This window comes from Schistocerca gregaria, chromosome 6, assembly GCF_023897955.1.
Source record: "Schistocerca gregaria isolate iqSchGreg1 chromosome 6, iqSchGreg1.2, whole genome shotgun sequence".
Lineage (NCBI taxonomy): Eukaryota > Metazoa > Arthropoda > Insecta > Orthoptera > Acrididae > Schistocerca > Schistocerca gregaria.
In genome coordinates, this window is record NC_064925.1 from 473,102,945 (window position 1) to 473,124,449 (window position 21,505).

The following is a 21,505-nucleotide window of genomic DNA, read 5'->3' on the forward strand; positions in this document are numbered from 1 at the left end:
ACACGTAGGGCGTGAGGTCTCCACAGTACATCGATGTTGTCGCCAGTGGTCGGCGGAAGGTGCATGTGCCCGTCGACCTGGGACCGGACCGCAGCGACGCACGGATGCACGCCAAGACCGTAGGATCCTACGTAGTGCCGTAGGGGACCGCACCGCCACTTCCCAGCAAATTAGGGACACTGTTGCTCCTGGGGTATCGGCGAGGACCATTCGCAACCGTCTCAATGAAGCTGGGCTACGGTCCCGCACACCGTTAGGCCGTCTTCCGCTCACGCCCCAACATCGTGCAGCCCGCCTCCAGTGGTGCCCCGACAGGCGTGAATGCAGGGACGAATGGAGACGTGTCGTCTTCAGCGATGAGAGTCGCTTCTGCCTTGGTCGTATGCGTGTTTGGCGCTATGCAGGTGAGCGCCACAATCAGGACTGCATACGACCGAGGCACACAGGGCCAACACCCGGCATCATGGTGTGGGGAGCAATCTCCTGCACTGGCCGTACACCTCTGGTGATCGTCGAGGGGACACTGAATAGTGCACGGTACATCCAAACCGTCATCGAACCCATCGTTCAACAATTCCTAGATCGGTAAGGGAACTTGCTGTTCCAACAGGACAATGCACGTCCGCATGTATCCCGTGCCACCCAACGTGCTCTAGAAGGTGTAAGTCAACTACCCTGGCCAGCAAGATCTCCGGATCTGTCCCCCATTGAGCATGTTTGGGACTGGATGAAGCGTCGTCTCACGCGGTCTGCACGTCCAGCACGAACGCTGGTCCAACTGAGGCGCCAGGTGGAAATGGCATGGCAAGCCGTTCCACAGGACTACATCCAGCATCTCTACGGTCGTCTACATGGGAGAATAGCAGCCTGCATTGCTGCGAAAGGTGGATATACACTGTACTAGTGGCGACATTGTGCATGCTCTGTTGCCTGTGTCTATGTGCCTGTGGTTCTGTCAGTGTGATCATGTGATGTATCTGACCCCAGGAATGTGTCAATAAAGTTTCCCCTTCCTGGGGCAATGAATTCACGGTGTTCTTATTTCAATTTCCAGGAGTGTAGTTACGGCTTACCGGCCATTGACCTTCTTCCTTTTTGCTGGATGCACACGCATTGCCCGAACTCTTACGGAACTCATTAAGATGGTCTGACGCGAGTAATGGGCGTATTGGGCAGGGACACAACGAATGTAGTGTGTGGACGTTATGTTGGGAATGTGGGTCTCAAGGGGAGCAGTCGCACTAGCCTCTGTGCCCTCACTGGATCAGATGGATAGAGCGTCTGCCATATAAGCAGGAGATCCCGGGTTAGAGTCCTGGTAGAGGCATACATTTTCAACTGCCCCCGTTGTTGTATATCAAAGCCTGTCGACAGATTAGGGTCTTGATTTTATCATCATTTATTCTAAGAGAGCTGCATGGTCACCGATGGTATCCGTTCTTTTGGACATGTGAGAAATACACCTTGCCCTTTCCTCACTGAGAACTGTGGATGAAGCCAGGATAACATGCAGATTCCATATTTATAGATTTCGAAAGAGCGTTTGACTCGGTTCCCCATTGGAGGCTGTCAACGAAGGTAAGAGCATACAGAATAGGTTCACAGATATGTGAGTGGTTTTAAGAGTTCTTAAGTAATAGAACCCAGCCTGTTGTCTCAGAAGGAACGAGTTTCAATCAGAGACAAGGGTATTGTCGGGAGTGCCCCAGGGAAGTGTGACAGGACCGCTGTTACTCTCTGCAGACATAAATGATTTGACTGACAGGGTGGGCAGCAATCTGCGGTTGTTTGCTGATTATACGGTGGTGTACGGTAGGATGTCGAAGTTGAGTAGGAAGACACAAGACGGCTTAGACAAAAATTTTCCAGTTGGTATGATGAATGGCACCTTACCCTAAATGTGGAAGAACGTACTTTGATGCGGATGAGTAGAAATATTAAACCTGTAATGTTCGGATACATTATTGCTGGTGTCCTGCTGACACAGTCACGTCGTTTAAATAACTGGACATAACGTTGCAAAATTGATATGAGATGGAACGAGCATGTGGGAACTGTTGTAGGGAAGGCAGCTGGTCGACTTCGGTTTATTGGGACAATTTAAGGAAAGAGTGTTTCACCTGTAAAGGAGAACGCATATAGGACGCTGGTATGACCTATTCTTGAGTACTGCTCGAGTGTTTGGAATCGGTACCAGGTCGGATTGAACGAAGACATCGTTTAACATTCTGCGTGGTGTCTGTTCTATATCGTGTCTCCCTACCACTTTCGTGCAACGACGTTCTGAGCGTGTTTTTTAGGGAATTGACTAGTTAGAACCTGGGACCTGTTGCTCGTAAGGAGACGCCAGACCACACATGACATGTAGAATTCAGAAGAGTTCAGTGAGACTAGCGATGATATAACCAAATACTTAATGATTTCAGCGTCAGCTCCACTGCACTCCCTGTAAAAGAATCTTAATACTAACTAAATTTAGTGGAAGGAGTTCAAGGCTTTCTTATTTTTAGTTAGCTGGTATAATAACGTCGAAAAAGCAGTTACGTTTACCATTGGAAATTTTATTCTACTCACAAAACATTGTTTACAAATTGCACTATTGATAAAAGGAAATGTTTCAATACAGGATGGTAAAAACCAACTGCGTTCAACAAAAATGTGAACGAATATTTACTGAGTGGGTTTCCAAGTTCTACAATGGATCGAAGGATGACCTATGCCATATCACATCTATAATCTAGGTTTAAATTAAGTTTCACAAGAGAGAAAACTATCAAAATGGTCTACAGTGACCCTCAATTATCTTCAATTACTTATCAAACTTGTCGTAAATTACAGTGGCTGATGTGGCTTCTCAAAAATTATATAACAGAGAAATCATCGCGTTTCAGATTGTTACTTCAAGTGGCAAATGTGAACACCATGAGCTTTAATTTACGATCGACACTAGCATTACGCAAAAAAGGGGGTGTAACAGATGAGACTCCTGCAGTTCTGAGTGAAGCTTTATGCGCTGTTATGCGGCATCGCGTGCGTTCATTACCTTGTCGTTGGTTAGGCAGCTTCAGGGGGGCAGCGGCCGGCGCAGCAGCCATCCAGCTCGCCGTCTCGGAACTAACTTTTCCTAACTTCTTCTTACTACCATTTACCGAAGTTGGTTTAAAAAAAACCTATCTGACTGTGTTTTCATCTGACCAATCAGGGTCTCAATGTTAATCTTAAGCTCCGCCTACAAAAATTCTGTCTATCCAATGAGAAACGTTATACTTCTTCATGCTTTCCCGGCGATCTGTTGACATCTTGGATATTCGGGAATCCAGCCGGATGTTCGCGTCGTTCTCGCACGATATTTCAACAGCGTGCCTCGCTGTCTTCTTCAGGTGCTACCTGAGACTGGTCCTTGGGTCGATCGAGTCCAGTATTTATGCCTGGGAGGAGCTGGGCGTTCCCTAATCGGTCCGCGCCGAGTCGAGTGTTCCATCTGTGGTCCGCGCCCGCCAGACTCGGCTTCAACGTACCCCTCCAGTCGCGGATGTTCCGACTGCCGTCGGCGCCGGTTTTGGCCGTCCTCAACGGTTGTGGTTGTCATTTGAGGTGTGTCAGACCCGATATGAGATGTTAGGTACTCTATCCCATGACTGTCACTACGGTTTCCACTTCTGTTGCGTGCTGGGCGCTCCCTAATCGGTCCGCGCCGCGTCGTGTGTTCCATCTGAGGTCCGCGCCCGCCAGACGCGGCTACATTGTCCCTCTCTGGTGGCCGGTGTTCCCTCTGCCGTCCGCGCCCGGCCTGGCCGTCTTCTGAAGTCGAGTTCATGACCTGGGGTGTGTCAGATCTGGTCTCTAATGTCCAACACCTTGTCTCACGGTTGTTCCCTCGGTCTCCACTTACATTTCTTGCTGAATCCTGGAGTGTCCTGCGTTGAGTTTTCACAAGCTCAAGCGCAGGATTCCAGGCAGTGCTGATTTGGTATCCCGAGTCACGGTTGATTAGACTGTCTGTGACCTTAATCTCAATTGCTTCTTTAATGACACTGTCCCAATATCTTGAGGTCTGTGTCACAATCTTGGTGTCATTGTAATCCATTGAATGACCAAGTTCCATACAATGCTCTGCTTTGGCTGATTTAGTTGCCTGCCTGAGTCTGGTATGTCTCTGGTGTTCTTTACACCTGATGTCCACAGTTCTGGTGGTCTGGCCAATGTATGACATCCCACACTGGCATGGTATGTTGTAAATACCTGGCTTGCGTAGCCCCAGGTCATCTTTTACAGTCCCCAGCATAGCCCCAATTTTTGTGGGTGGGCAAAATATGCTCCTGATGTCATATTTCTGGAGAATCCTGCTGATCTTGGTAGAGATAGGTCCGGCATATGGCAAGTATGCCATCTTCTTTGCCTCTTCTGGTTCTTCTTCTGGATCCTTTGGTCGGTTGGCAGGTTGAAGTGCCTTCTGGATATCTCTAGAGGAGTACCCATTCCTGCTGAACACTGATTGTAAGTGTTCTATTTCTGTGGCCAGACTATCAGGATCTGACAGAGTTTGTGCTCTGTGGACCAGTGTTTTGAGCACTCCATTCTTCTGTGCCGGATGGTGGCAACTGCTGGCTTGAAGGTATAAGTCAGTGTGCGTAGGTTTGCGGTACACACTGTGTCCAAATGTGCCATCTTCCTTTCTCTTCACCAGAACATCCAAGAATGGAAGTATTCCATCCTTCTCCATTTCCATTGTGAACTTAATGTTCGGATGGCAGGAGTTCAGATGTAGCAGGAACTCATCTAACTTCCTTCTACCATGGGGCCAGATGACAAAGGTATCATCCACATACCTAAAAAAGCACTTGGGTTGATATCTGGCTGAAGAGAGTGCTTCCTCTTCAAACCTTTCCATAAATAGGTTGGCCACCACTGGTGATAGAGGGCTACCCATCGCCACCCCTTCTGTTTGTTCAAAAAATTGACCCCCATATAGGAAGTATGTCTATGTCAGAACATGCCTGAACAGGTCAAGGAGAGCCCCATCAAACTTCTCTCCAATAAGCTCAAGTGACTCCTTCAGTGGTACACGTGTAAAGAGAGACCACAGATGGAACACTCGACTCGGCGCGGACCGATTAGGGAACGCCCAGCTCCTCCCAGGCATAAATACTGGACTCGATCGACCCAAGGACCAGTCTCAGGTAGCACCTGAAGAAGACAGCGAGGCACGCTGTTGAAATATCGTGCGAGAACGACGCGAACATCCGGCTGGATTCCCGAATATCCAAGAGAAACGTTATACTTTTCGTGGTGGGGCAATATTTTTAAAATTTGCAACGTAACAGAGACGTGGAAAAGTCTCACGCTAAAACTTGCGGGTGGTGTGGCCCTTTTTGTGTTATCGTAAGATCTATACTGTTTTTCTGGAGGGCTCTAGCTTTTAACATGGGCTGGGGGGGTGGTCCTTGACGTAACAGAGACGCGAAAAAGTCTCACGCTATAACGTGCGGGTGGTGTGGCCCTAGTGGTTAGCTGGCGACGTGGGTGTCCAGTCCGTCCCATATCGTAGGGCCTTCTAGCTTAACACGGTTCTTCTCTAGGCTTCTGTTCTCGTTTCTCCCCTCGGAACTGCGTCTGTCTCTCGGTGGGTAGGTATGACATGCATTTAGGCATTCTTGTGTTAGTCTGTGGTATTCCATTTGCTCACTCGTTACTCGTATTACTTTGGTTAATTTAATGTCACGATTTATTCGGAGCCATGTGACATACTACTGGATTTGCTTATCATGTCAGGGTTTTCATGGAAAGTGTTGAATTCGCCTGACACCTTACAATCGAAGAAGTTCAGAGGCGGGCTGGTACCTTTGTTATCGGTAGGTTCGAACAACACGTAAGTGTTACGGATTCTCTGGAGGGAAGGCGATGTTCCTTTCAACAAATACTACTTAGAAAATTTAGAGAACCGGCATCTGACTGCCGAACGGTTCTCCTGTCACCAACATACATCGCCCGTAAAGACCACGAAGATAAGACACGAGAAATTAGGGCTCATACTGAAGCATACAGACAGTCGCTCTATTTGGGAGTGGAACAGGAAAGGAAATGACATGTAGTGGTGCAGGTACCCTCCGCCACGCTCCGTACGGCGGCTTACATAGTATCTATGTAGATACAGATGTAGATATCTGGGAACGTATTCCGTATGTCTGCAATGCGGCAGAGTGTGACACGCTTTCCGCTAATCTAGAATTATGCAATCTTCCTTTCGCTCTTCATCCATGGATAGCAGAAATATCATGCGGAAAAAGTACACGCTGAGTTTCGCACGAGCGATACTTTCTAAATCTGTACTGATCTGTGGATACCAATGAAATTTCTAAGTCAGAATAAGTTCAAGAATTCTCTGAAAGCTGTATTCTGCAGCTATCAAGGCACGAATTCAAAATTTTCGAATTGGCTATTTGGCTGATAGTTATGGAGAGACAACTTGTACGACAAATCTCGTGTTAGGGCCGAAGGAATCAATCCCAACTTCCAGGCATTAATATTTCTTTAGTTACAGTCATTTATTTTAGACACTATTGATCACCTTGCCCATGTAATTTTTCCTCCTATCTATGTAGTTCTCAATTCGTTCGAGCAATCAATCATTCATGATAGGAAACACAGTCATAGCTCAGTCATTCAAAATGATTCAAAAATTTTACTTGTTAGAATGAAATCAGGCGATGATTCTTCTTCTCTGCAGGCTCGTGCTTTGCGGCAGTCTGCTAATCTGTACAAATAAAATGCCTCGTAATTTTGGGAGCGTTGCATAATCAGTCGGGAAACCTTAGATCAAGCGGATATTTGGCTTTGATGAAGTTTAACCTTCCGAAGAAGTAATGGAGCTCTTGGATTATTAAATGCAGGTTCGTATCCAGTTTTCGGAAGTTCCCTTCTGATTAACAACTACGCAGTACATCGATGAATATCATTAATTATCAATTGTCAAATACACACCTTTTGTTTGAAGGAACAATATATATATTTTCCTTTTAATTGTACAATTTCGTACCAATTACCTTCGGTCATAAATCTCAATAATCAGATTACAATTCTTCAAACAAAGCTGAGGCTAATCGGCACGAAGACAATCTCGGAAGCTTTTTTCTTCTAACAAACCACCAGAGAGAGTACTACAAAGAATAATTAGGCGCTCATGGCATAGCTATGGTATGAAACTATTTTGCGCATGGATTCTGCGAGTATGAAAATAGAAATTTTGTAAACGTCATTCAAGGTTAGAATTGTATCAGAATAATTAATCGAATATAAAGAGATATTACACCCAAAAAACTATATAATAATTACTAAGCTTTCTTTCCTAATTATAATGCCCGATTTCTTGGGAGCTGTGTTTCCATATCCTCGTTGCCGACATCATCTTACCGTAGTGACACAAATAAGGCCCGTAAGTGTCTTGGGACTATTGCTGTATGTATTTTCGGTGAACTGCACATCATCTGCACTTTTACAATATGTTTGATAAAGTGATATATTTTCTTGGTATTACCACAAATTAACCATTATAGGTCTAGTTCACGTAAAAATTATTGTTGAAAAAGTCGACGCGGTATTGAACGGATATTGTGTAAGAACCTTAGCATAAAAACTGATAGTTTACGAGGTGACTATGAGAAACCTCTGGAGAACGCAGAAAATGAGCACGTTTTTTCCAACAAGACATCTGATGGTTATGTGAGGGTGAGAAACAACTACAAATCGGGATGTAAAAGGGAAGATGATTCAAGGGAAATAGAAAATTCCTTCGTATAGTTAGTGTTTGATAGAGCAATGAATTACCTGATATTAAGGAATGCAGAAGGTGTCGGTTTTAAGGAACTGTGGGAGATAATGGCGCAGAGTGGTACTTGGACAAGTGAAATAAATCTCTGTAAACAATGACTTAACGTACGGTCCCCAGAAATACGAATTAATTTAAGATTTCCACAAAAGTAGTATCATCGCGCTGTAAAAGATAGAAGGAGCGACTGAATAAGGAAACTGTCGAATGATTAGTCTGACACTTATCCGTTTCCCTAAGAAAATTTCATAGGAAGAGCCGGTAAAAAGTTAGGTGTCGTTATTCGTACGGGTAGCACTTTTTGTCTTCGTGTAGTACGTGGTACGTACAATAAGCCTACTTGTAAGCAATAGAAGCAGTGTATACCACTGGCTCATAAAGTAATTATAAAGCGTGCTCGATTTGCATTTTCTATCATCACACTAGCATGACGCGCGGAAAATGTGAAGGCTGCAAAATTCCGATGCACTTCATCATCGAATGTATTTCTGAAATGAGTGACAAGAGTGGGAAAATATGTCAGCAGCGTACTCGCACGTCAAATGAGCTGACAGACGCCCCTATCACCACTGTTTGAATTCGTGTCGATTGCGGGGAGCGAGGAGCTACGAGCGAGTGTGGGTGTTTTTTTCGGAGAACGCGATAATAAGTTCGGGGTTTCACTGAGCGACGTCAGAATGCCTCGTGCACACGCCACCTGTCGCTGGCATAAAATATTTTCATCTGCGGCTGAATAATTGAAAGGCCGATGTTGTCGCTCAGTACAACACCTGAGCGCTGCGTCCCGCCCCTGCACGAATGCTTTCTGTTCAGAGCGAACACTGACGTGCTGCGACACCCGTCCTCTCTGCCCGTACCGGTTCTCTGTCCTCCAGTCTTTACAGTGGTACTTAATTATTCCTCCGATTTCTGTTTCCCTTATCTTCCGATTCTAATTTGCAGAGACTGTATGCAGATAACAATTTCAAAACTGTTTATCCGTTTTACATGTTGCGTATAAACTCAAGACCCAAACAACTGGTTCATCTGAATAATATCGTGTAGGGCCCCCGCGAGCAGGCAGAAGTGTATGGAGGGTTAAGTAGTGCTGGAGGTAACTGACACCATGAATGCTGCAGGCTGTTCATAAATCCGTAGAAGTACGAGGGGGTGGAGATCTCTTCTGGACAGAACTTTGCAAGTTATCCCACATATGCTCAATAATGTTGGTGTCTGGGGCGTTCGGTGGGCAGCGGAAGTGTTTAACCCGAATAGTGCTCCTGGAGCCACTCTGTAGCAATTCTGAATGCTTGGGGTGTCACATTGTCCTGTTGGAATTGCAATGGATGCAGGTAATCCGACTAGATGCTTATGTACGTATCACTCATCAGAGCCGTATCTAGACGTATCATTTGGTCCCATATCACTCCAACAGTATACACTGCACACCATTACAGAGCCTCCACCACTTTGAACAGTCCCTTGCTGGCAAGCAGGATCCATGTTGTTGTCTCCGTACCCCTACACGACCATCCGCTCGATCCAATTTGAAACGAGACTCGTCCGACAAGGCAACGTGTTTCCAGTCATCAACAGGCCAATGCCGATGTTGACAGGCTCAGACGAGACTTAAAGTTTTGCGTCGCGCACTCATCAAGGGTACACGAGTAGGCCTTCTGCTTCGAAAACCCATAACGATGATGTTTCGTTGAATGATTCGCACACTGACACTTGTTGATGGCGCAGCATTTAAATCAGCAGCAGTTTGCTGAGGGGTTGGTTGCACTTCTGTCACGCTGAACGACTCTCTTCAGTTGTCCTTCCTCCCTTCCTTGCAGGACGGTTTTCCGGCCTCAGCGGTCGGAGATTTGATGTTTTACTGGCTTCCTGATATTTACGGTACACTCGTGAAAACGTCGTATGGGAAAATCCCCACTTCATCGCTACCTCGGAGATGCTGTAGCGCATCGTTCGTGCGCTGAACAGAATATCACGTTCGAACTCAAATCTTGATAACCTGCCATTGTAGCAGCAGTAACCGATCTAACAAGTGAGCCAAACATTTGTTGTCTTAATAAGCGTTGCCGATCGCAGAGTCGCATTCTGCCCGTTTACATATCTGTGTATTTGAATTCGCATAGCCTTACCAGTTTCTTTGGCTCTGCAGTGTACATGTTCCATATATTGCAGTTCAGCCTATGTGATGTTTACCAACTCAGTCATTTGACAGTCGAACAAATGAAGTAGTAACTGACTTCAATGTCGCAACTACATTATAAGAGGTATCTGTTCGGTGTTGCGCTCAAGTTGCGCTCAGTTGACAGAAGGAGGATGTGTTAGTGAACACTGTGAGAAGGAAGCCTTGCGGATAAATGGCTTTGACATGACATTAAAATTCCTAGATTATCAGTTGACTGATTTGGAGGAGGGGACCAAGTAGCGAAGTCCTGGGTCCCTTCAGATTAGAGATGGATGGGGAAGGAAGTCGGCCGTGCCCTTTCAAAGGAACCATCCCTGCCTTTGCCTGAAGCGATTTACGGAAATCACGGAAAACCTGAATCAGGATGGCCGGACGCGGGTTTGAATCATCGTCCTCCCGAATGCGAGTCCAGTGTGCTAACCACTGCGCCACATCGCTCGTTATTAACAGTTGTTGAAAGTGAGGGGTAAGAAGCGTTCATGTGATCTGGACTGGTCGGTAAAAAGTCATTAAAGTAAAGTAATTCTCAGACCAAGAAGTAAATACATTTTCAGAAAAAAATACGCGGTATTTACCGATTAAGCAACATTTATTTCATGCATATACATGGTGTTTAGCTACTACAGGCAAAAACGAAAGGAGTGAGTAGAGGAAAATTGGCATAGTCATGGTGTTTCACTACTATAGGCACAAACAAAAGGAGAGAGTAGAGTAAAATGACACAGGAAAGTAACAGTAATAGACACAGTTCCGGAAACGAATGGTTTTCGCGATACGGCGCATGCACACCTACAGTCATAAAACTGGACCTAAATTATTTTTAAACTAGTGTAGATTAGCAATTATCGTTTGTTCAGCTGAAAGACGTGCGGAAATACCTGACGCTGCATCTCTGAGCATAATGGAATCCCGGCCGAGAACGTAAAGAAACAGACATTAATTACTTTTCCTACAAATGATAAAGAAATCAGTTCTCAAGTATCTGAATGCGAGTTTCAAAATATTCTCTAACAGCTCCTAACAACGGCTCTCAATGCACCTGTACGCAACAGACAACATACCTCGTCATGCCTCTGTGACTGCGCGATAAGCAGCTCGATAAAAAATTTTCGAAAGCAATACTGGGGTCCATGCAGAGTGCAAAGCGTGATCATAACAGTTTTTTTATTTATATAGTAAGTGAATGTCAGGAGGGATTTGGTCAACTACCCCTAAACAGTGTAAAAAACGAAAGAAACCAATAAAGACTTTAATTTACTACATTCGCAAAGTAGATTATTTAAAGACTGATGAAATTTAAGCAGACTTTAACTACTCCACTAAGCCTTTACTCAATAAACACGCTACTGGCCACATGGAAGATACGAGTTTTACTCTAATTGCATGCACACACAAATCTGACAAAATCCCACCAGTGCGCAAGCACGCAACAACTACGTGCAACAAAAAGGCAAATTACCAAAAAATCCTCAATTAATTCCCAAGTCTCCTCCGGCGCTGCTAGCCCGGTCACGAGAGGCTGCGATCCCTCATGTCGCACGGCTTCTCAACACCGCACCCTGTGTCCGACCACTTCCCACTCTTCTCAACAACTTCTTCTCGCACTCTGCTATTCGCGATAACAACATCTCAGGCTCAGAGTTTATGTTTGCACAATACCACAGAAGAATTATTGGTCAACTTTGCAAAGAAGTGTAAACAGTCAAGTTGCAATGATACAACGCTGCCAGTGTGTTAAGGCTACGTTTATTTCGGAACACAGCGAGTAAGGTGTAATTTACACACTGATAAACTGCTCTTGTTTGATTTATTTATCATTCCGGAAGTACGCCAATACCATGGCCAGCTATGTCCTCCGACTCGAATGCGTTGGATATTTTTTGTGTGGGGACATTTAAATGTTTCGGTTTATTCCAACTGTACTGATTGCACTGGTGAACTCCGGGAACGCGTTGGCTGTCTGTGAGTTCGAAAAGCGCCTGGGAGTTTTTGAACATTGGTGACGAGACGTGCTGAAGTCTGCCTTCACGTTACCAGAGGCCACGTGGAACACCTGTCGCAACACACTCGTCCTCGAGCGAATATCTGCAGTGTGGACCCCAGGGACTCTGTTATAAGGTGCTCATAATCTCGGTCGTCACACGTTGTACCGGGGAAACCATTGGTTTCTGGACCTATGTTTGGATTGTTACTCGTTTTATTGTCCTCTACACTTCCCTCTCGTTTCTACCTATAACAAACAACCTACATATCAGTTGTTCCAACTTGACTCTGAGACACAAAATTTATTTAACCATAAGTCAAATTAGAACGAATGAAGACAACCTAGCAAGGAGAATTTTTAATTTTTTAAAGAAAATAATTGTATATGGTAATTTCCTGAATGTAGGTTTCTGCTTTAAGAAAATTGGGAAAATATTAATGTCATTCCACCACTCTGCAAATGTCGTATTGAATTTGTATCACATAGAAGTCCATAGCTACACCGCTATAAATTCCATATGCCGCATGACAGGAAGAGGATGAAATAAAATGAACAATTCTGAACCACCTGCAAAGATGTGAATTTATTAAAAGACAGGAAAAAAGGCAGGAGGGGGCTGAGACGGATAAGAAATATAAGCCGCGATTGGAAAGTCTGCGTCTTAGGCCTTTGCTACAGTGTATGTGCAACCCAACACGACTCCGATGCTGGTATATAAGCACCGACATGTAGTCCATGGGTTTGTGTGCGGTTAGAACGGAAACTTTTTGGGTAAAAATAAAAGTCAGGAGCCGGCCGGAGTGGAACCGCGCGACCGCAACGGTCGCAGGTTCGAATCCTGCCTCGGGCATGGATGTGATGATGTCCTTAGGTTAGTTAGGTTGGTTGGTTGGTTGTCTGGGGGAGGAGACCAGACACCATGGTCATCGGTCTCATCGGATTAGGGAAGGATGCGGAAGGAAGTCGGCCGTGCCCTTTCAGAGGAACCACCCCGGCATATGCCTGGAGTGATTTAGGGAAATCACAGAAAACCTAAATCAGGATGGCCAGACGCGGGATTGAACCGTCGTCCTCCCGAATGCGAGTCCAGTGTCTAACCACTGCGCCACCTCGCTCGGTGGTTAGTTAGGTTTAAATACACTCCTGGAAATTGAAATAAGAACACCGTGAATTCATTGTCCTAGGAAGGGGAAACTTTATTGACACATTCCTAGGGTCAGATACATCACATGATCACACTGACAGAACCACAGGCACATAGACACAGGCAACAGAGCAGGCACAATGTCGGCACTAGTGCAGTGTATATCCACCTTTCGCAGCAATGCAGGCTGCTATTCTCCCATGGAGACGATCGTAGAGATGCTGGATGTTGTCCTGTGGAACGGCTTGCCATGCCATTTCCACCTGGCGCCTCAGTTGGACCAGCGTTCTTGCTGGACGTGCAGACCGCGTGAGACGACGCTTCATCCAGTCCCAAACATGTTCAATGGGGGACAGATCCGGAGATCTCGCTGGCCAGGGTAGTTGACTTACACCTTCTAGAGCACGTTGGGTGGCACAGGATACATGCCGACGTGCATTGTCCTGTTGGAACAGCAAGTTCCCTTGCCGGTCTAGGAATGGTAGAACGATGGGTTCGATGACGGTTTGGATGTACCGTGCACTATTCAGTGTCCCCTCGACGATCACCAGAGGTGTACGGCCAGTGTAGGAGATCGCTCCCCACACCATGATGCCGGGTGTTGGCCCTGTGTGCCTCGGTCGTATGCAGTCCTGATTGTGGCGCTCACCTGCACGGCGCCAAACACGCATACGACCATCATTGGCACCAAGGCAGAAGCGACTCTCATCGCTGAAGACGACCCGTCTCCATTCGTCCCTCGATTCACGCCTGTCGCGACACCACTGGAGGCGGGCTGCACGATGTTGGGGCGTGAGCGGAAGACGGCCTAACGGTGTGCGGGAGCGTAGCCCAGCTTCATGGAGACGGTTGCGAATGGTCCTCGCCGATACCCCAGGAGCAACAGTGTCCCTAATTTGCTGGGAAGTGGCTTTGCAGTCCCCTACGGCACTGCGTAGGATCCTACGGTCTTGGCGTGCATCCGTGCGTCGCTGCGGTCCGGTCCCAGGTCGACGGGCACGTGCACCTTGCACCGACCACTGGCGACAACATCGATGTACTGTGGAGACCTCACGCACCACGTGTTGAGCAATTCGGCGGTACGTCCACCCAGCCTCCCGCATGCCCACTATACGCCCTCGCTCAGAGTCCGTCAACTGCACATACGGTTCACGTCCACGCTGTCGCGGCATGCTACCAGTGTTAAAGACTGCGATGGAGCTCCGTATGCCACGGCAAACTGGCTGACACTGACGGCGGCGGTGCACAAATGCTGCGCAGCTAGCGCCATTCGACGGCCAACACCGCGGTTCCTGGTGTGTTCGCTGTGCCGTGCGTGTGATCATTGCTTGTACAGCCCTCTCGCAATGTCCGAAGCAAGTATGGTGGGTCTGACACACCGGTGTCAATGTGTTCTTTTTTCCATTTCCAGGAGTGTAGTTCTAAGGGACTGATGACATCAGATGTTAAGTCCTATAGTGCTCAGAACCATTTGAACCATTTTTGAACATAAGTCAGGGTCGAAATAACATTTGTTTATTGCGATCGATTTCGGCTTATGCTGAAGCCATCCTCAGAGTGCACAGTGAACGCTCGTGGTATCACGTGATAATGGGGGGCCGCCACCACCATACATAGGAGGCAAGAAAAAAATCTGAGGATGGCTTTAACATAAGCCGAAACCGATCATATTAAAGAAATATTAATCCAATCTCTTGTTTTTAACCAAGTATAGCACCAGATCGCCGCGCTCCACGAACATTGTTGTCTAAATTTATGGAAACTTTCTGACAGCCACTTATCATTGCCTAATAGACACGTAAAAAGTTTCGGACGCCTCCTGTGAGCAGCCCCAGGGATGAAATCTGTGGCAGCCTTGTACAGAGGACTGTTACATTTTCGTCAAAGAGCACGCTCGTCTTCGGTATCAGCGATGTGCGGTAACGTGGTGTTTTGTGTGCCCACAGGCCGCTTCAGCATGTTCGACCACGGCGCCGAAGAGAACCAGAGGGTGTACGGCAGCGCGCAGCCCCCAGAGTACCCCTTGCACAGGGTGGCGGCGCACACTGCCGTCTTCTACGGGGACAGCGACCCCTTCACCACCGCCGAGGTGAGCTCCGCAACAGCTGTAGGACTCTGTGTGGGAGGTGACTGTGCCACTAAATAGCTCGAAAACTGTTTTACTCTTGTTCCGTACCAGGTCACCGAACACTACCGACTGTAAAATATACACTATATGATAAAAAAGTATTCGGGATCCATCATGTAATAAAGGAATTGACCACTAGATGTCTCGTAAGGCGGAACCAAGCGTTTCTCCAGAGATACAGCAACAACAGATGTGCCGGTTAAAATAGCTCACTGACTTAGGGAGCTCACTGTAGTCTGATTAAAATTACGTGCAGAATGAAATTCTCACTCTGCAGGAGAGTATGCGCTGATATGAAACTCCGTATCAGACTAAAACTGTGTGCCGGAGGAAGACTCGAACTCGGGACGTTTGCCGGGCAAGTGCTCTAACCATCTGCGCTACACAAACACGACGCACGACCCGTCCTCACATCATCAGTTGGTTGAGCAGTTGCTGGCGAAAGCCAAAGGTCCCGTGCTCGCATCTCGGTCCGGCAAACAATTTGAATCTGACACGAAGTTTCTTGCTTGCAAGTTGACACTTCACGCATTGGAGCTGGATTTTTCCAACCGGAGCTCTCCACGTCGTGCGCCAACGATTCGCCCGTTTCGAACTGCTACAACATATGATGATCACTTCCAGTTCCTTGTTCCTCTTTCTTTCTAAACGTGTTTGGGTCCCGAATCCTTGGTCTGATCCTTTTATTTCGTATTTCATCAGACATGATAATCATACCAAAAACAACACACACACACACACACACACACACACACACACACACACACACACATTGATCGTAACGAAATATCATACCAAAAACAACACACACACACACACACACACACACACACACACACACACATTGATCGTAACGAAATACGCATCTTTCATTTACAGCATTAGCCAAACACTACTGGATCCTTTCGCAGAAGATGCGATACAGCGTCACATTTTCAATTATTATCATCACAGAGAACGGCCTACGGCAGATGAACTTCATACGACACTGCATGAGGCTGAACTTTTCAAGGCAGCAAATCTTTGTTGAGAAGTTCTGTAGAGGAATAAATAAAACGCTGTTACGGCAAGTAGAAGTGTAGTCCATGGTGCGTAAGTTGCAGTTCTGACGTGCAGAAAGTCGTGGATACGTATCTCCACAGGAAATAATTATTTTAATTTTTAAACCTTTGTCACGTCATTGTCATTATTCCACTTCACATCGCTTTACAACTTTACGCCAAGATATTTAATCGAGCATCTACATCTACATATATACTCCGCTAGCCACCAAGCGGTGTGTGGCGGAGGGCACAATTCGCGCCAAAGTCATATTTCCTCCCTCTGTTAAACTCGAGGATCGCGCGGGAGAAAAACGATTGTCCGAGCTCTAATTTCCCTTATCTTTAAATGGTGATCATTGCGCCATTTGAAAATTGGTAGTATATGCTCTACATCCTCGGCGAAGATCGGATTTTGGAATTTAGTGAGCAGCCCCTTCCGTTTAGCGCGTCGTCTATCTGCAAATGTGTCCCACTTCAAACTTTCTATGAGATTTGTAACGCTCTCACGATGGCTAGATGTACCATTCACGAATCTTGCCGCTCTTCTTTGGACCTCCTCAATCTCTTGAATCAGACCAAACTGGTAAGAGGCCCACACAGACGAACAATACTCTAATACTGGGCGAACTAACGTATTTTAAGCAATTTCCTTTGTTGAAGGACTGCATCGCTTCAGGATTCTATCAATAAACCGCAATCTAGAGTTCTCCTTGCTATTACTTGTGTAATCTGGTCATTCCATTTGAGATCGTTTCGAATAGTCACACCCAGATACTCGACGGATGTTACCTTTACCAAAGACTGGACGTTTATTTTGTACTCGTACATTAATGGGAATTTTTGTCTTGTTATACGCAGCGCGTTACACTTATTGAGAGGTAACTGCTTGTCATTACACCAAGCATTTATTTTCTGCAAATCCTCATTGATTTGTTCACAACTTTCGTGTGATATTACTTTCCTCTAGACTACAGCATCATCGGCCAACAGTTTAATGCCACCGTCAATACCATCAAACAGATCGTTTATGTAAATCGTAAAAAGCGGTGGACCTATTACGCTGCCCTGGAGCACACAGGATGTTACGCTTGTTTCTGTCGAAGTTACCCCATTCACGACGACATACTGCCCTCTGCCTATTAGAAAACTTTCTGTCCAACCTCATATGTAATCGGATAGACTGTAAGTGCACACTTTTTGGATCAAGCGACAGTGCGAAACTGACTCTAACGCCTTTCGAAAGTCGAGAAATATGGCATCAACATGGGAGCCGGTATCTAGAGCCTGTTGTATATCATGCACAAAGAGGGCCAGCTGTGTCTCGCATGACCGCTGTCTCCTAAAACCGTGGTGGTTTCTGCAGATGAGCTTCTCGGAGTCTAGAAAGGTCATTATGTCTGAACATAAAATTTGTTCCATGATTCTACAAGAAATCGATGTCAGTGAAATTGGCCGGTAATTATGTGGATCCGATTTTCTACCCTTTTTATTGATTGCTATGGCATGGGCCTTCTTCCAGTCATGAGGAACTTTCCGCTGTTCCAATGATCTGTGATTGATAATGGATAAGAACGGTGTACATTTGTTGCATAGTCAACATAAAATCTTACGGGGATACCATCAGGGCCAGATGCCTTCTTGGCGTCTAAGGATCTTAACTGTTTTACAATCCCAGATACACTAAACACTATTTCAGCCATCCTTGCGTTTGTTCGGTAATTGAAAGGTGGAATGGTGATACATTCCTCTACCGTAAACGAGTTTTTGAAAGGTAGGTTTAGAATTTCGGCCTTCTGTTTATCATCATCCTTTACATTACCCGTAGTGTCAGCAAGAGAAGGTATTGAATTATTTCTTGCGTTCATAGATTTTACGTACGACCAAAGCTTTTTGGGGTTATTTTTAGAATCTGCAGATAAAATATTGCTTTCAAATTCGTTAAAAGAATCTGTCACTGACCTTTTGACAGCTGCTTTCATTTCGCATAATTTCTGTTTGTTAGCGGAGCAAAGACTACGTTTAAAACGACTGTGCATTGTGTCAAGTAGCCCACCGCTAATGGCGAAACGTTACACGATAATTTATCTTACTCAGTCCCATTAACTTAACTTTTTCTACATTTAGAACGAACTGTCATTCATCGCATCAACTATGGATTGTGTCTGTCGTCCAGTATAGTCCTACCGTCAATTAGCGACGACACTTCCCTCTACAACACAGCATCACTAGCAATCACTAACAGCTGTCCACCCTACCCGTCGCATCATTTACGTATACATAAAATGACAGCAGTCCTGTCACACTTCCCTGGAACACTTCTGACTATACCCTCCTTGCTGATGAACACTCGCAGTCGAGGACAACGCACTAGTATTGTTCCTTAAAAAGTCTTCGAGCCATCACATATCTGCTAACTTATTCCATATGCTCGGATATTCGTCATCAGTCTACACTAGGGCACCATGTCAAACAAATGGTTCTAAGCACTATGGGACTTCACATCTGATGTCATCAGCCCCCTAGACTTAGAACTGTTTAAACCTAACTAACCTAAGAACATCACACACATCAATGCCCGAGGCAGGATTCGAACCTGCGACCGTAGCAGCAGCGCGGTTCCGGACTGAAGCGCCCAGAACCACTCGGCCACATCGGCCGGCGTGTCATACACATTCCGGAAATCTACGAATACGCAGTCATTCTTAAACAGGCCGAAGAGGTGTCCACTGACTATCATGGACCAGGTTATCTTTGTTTAATGTACTTACAAAATGCCCCTGATACGATTCAGTTAACATATGTCGTAAACTTGTTCTACAATCGGAGCATTCCTCACAACTTAACAAAAAACAACTCAAACATTTATTTCAGCAACTACATCCAGGCGAAATATGGTGCCAGAATAGTTAGCTGTACAGCAATTAATAGTGGTAGTCGTCAAAGTGACTGTGTAAGCACGCTACGTTTTAATGTATTCATGGACGAGGTCATAGAGAAGGTATAGGCTGTCAGTGGTTATAGAATGGGGAACGAAGGAATAAAAACCGTTTGTTATGCTGACAATGCAGTTCTGCTAGAGAATAGTGAAGATAACCTGCACAAACTTTTACATTAATTTGACGTGGCAGCCAGACTCCTAAATATGGTCATATCCACTCTAAACACCGAATGTACGATTATTTCTTTGAAACCAATTAGACGCAAAGTGGAAGCAGATAGAAAAAAAATTATTCAGCGGGTAATGAAATTTAAATGCCTTAGAATCGAGCTGTCCAGCTATGGAAATGTTGCAAATGGTGCTGGAAAAGAAGCAGCATAAATAGCGTTCCAGGGTCTTAAATGACACAATTTGGGAAAACACATTGGGAAAGATGCAAAGGCAAGAACGTACGAAACAACAGTGGTATCAGTTATGACTTACACAACTGAGACAAGATCAAAAACAACAAAAACTATAAGATTTTTAGAAACGACGCCAATGAAAAAACTGCGAAGGATTATAGGAAAGACACTAACAGATAGAGAGAGAAGTTAAAGCGTTAGAAAAGGATGTAAAATGGTCTCCATCAATGAGTGGATGCATAAGAGAAAACATGAATGGAACAAACACGTAGAGTGAATTGTTAAACGGAAGATTGTGAAAATTGTAGGCAATAAATTACTAGCTCGTAAAAGAAATATAGGCCGCCCAAGGAAAAGATGGAGTGACAACCTCAGCGAAGGTTAATGGGTACTGAAGAATACAGGCTAAGAAGAAAGGAAAAAGAACAAATATTTGGGAAGATATTTACTGTTGCGTACTGGGATACGTAGTTATACGCCTGGACACAGGTCATAGTCCCTCGGCCGAGATCGCAGATATCAACCGTCCGTGTACCAACAGCACTTCTCTGTGACCCGTTGCTTTACAGAGTGTCCGTTTCCCTATTGCTTAAATAAATATCGTGTGATTCCCAGACATGTCATATTCTTTTGATTTGATGCTTGAGTGTCAGTTTCACACTTTATTTAATCAATAAGATGATCATTTGTTCCTACTAGGTTTCTGTGGTACCAATTCCACAAAATCCCCCCCCCCCCCCTCCCGCTCATCCCAGAACCATCCCACTCTCACTAATTCCAGACTGTGGTCTATGAACAGTGTCCATGAACAAACTGTCACCAGCGAGGATCTGTTCATGTGCTGGCTCTCCACAGTTTCTACCCACATTCCTTATTTTACTGGCATAAACACGTTCATTCATGTAACACGTAAACGAAATAACTGATTGATGTGGTGTCTAGAAAAACCCGCCAGGGTAGCCGAGAGCGCTGACGCGCTGCTTCCTGGACTCGGGTACTCACGCCAGCACCGGATCGAATCAGCTCGGCGGGTCAACGACGAAGGTCAGCGTGTCGGCCAGTCTGGATGTGGTTTTTAGGCGGTTTTCCACATCCTACTAGGTGAATACCGGGCTGGTCCCCACGTCCCGCCTCAATTACGCGAATCGCAGACATTTGAACCACATTCACTCTATTTCACGATTTACACTAGTTGCAGACAGATGGGGTCCCCTTAACATTAACCATGCCAGTTCCGTACTTAACCATGCCGACCCTGCGCACAATGCGGGATAAAGGCGGCAGCAAAAGACAGAAAGAAAGAAAGTGGTGTCTAGAGAAATAGTACGCAGAACAGGGATTTGTTTGGCGCGAACCACTTTCCTAGAAAAGTTTTTAGTGCTGTGGTTTTCTTACTACGAAATAAGAAATAAGTGACATTGTGCTTAGTTGACACATCAGTGGGCACCACATATCAAGCTGCGGACAATTTTGTAGGCGTTCCCGATATCACGTTGATGTTCTACTGCTCATATTAGAGAATTATTGCTGTCAACTGTTCCAAAGTGTCACTTGTAAGACAGTGTACTTTCTTTCACTCAGGAAACGTGGTTCAACATGTAAACCGCTGGGGCTTATCTGTTGGCAGCCGCCTCTGTATTATCTGCATTGTATGGAATGAAGAAATAAATGGGAGAACAGCACGAAACAAAATAAAATAAAAGCATTTTGTAAGAAGCCATCGACACGTTTGAAATTGCTGATCATATAAGCATCTCACTAACTACTATTTTCAGATATACAGTTAGTTGTGTACTATTTCCAGGCAAAATACAATTGGCGACCACAACAGGTTTTGAAGCATTACATACAAGAGAAAGT

At 45.5% G+C, this 21,505-nt stretch overlaps 1 protein-coding gene across 1 annotated transcript in view; it reads left to right on the forward strand.

The window, feature by feature from the left end:
• The window catches only part of LOC126278587 (lipase 3-like), a 331,171-nt gene that overhangs the window by 293,911 nt on the left and 15,755 nt on the right, over nucleotides 1–21,505 (forward strand). Inside the window, exon 7 of the mRNA XM_049978799.1 lies at nucleotides 15,079–15,221. Coding sequence (XP_049834756.1) covers nucleotides 15,079–15,221 — 143 coding nt within the window. The remainder of the gene's footprint in view (nucleotides 1–15,078; nucleotides 15,222–21,505) is intronic.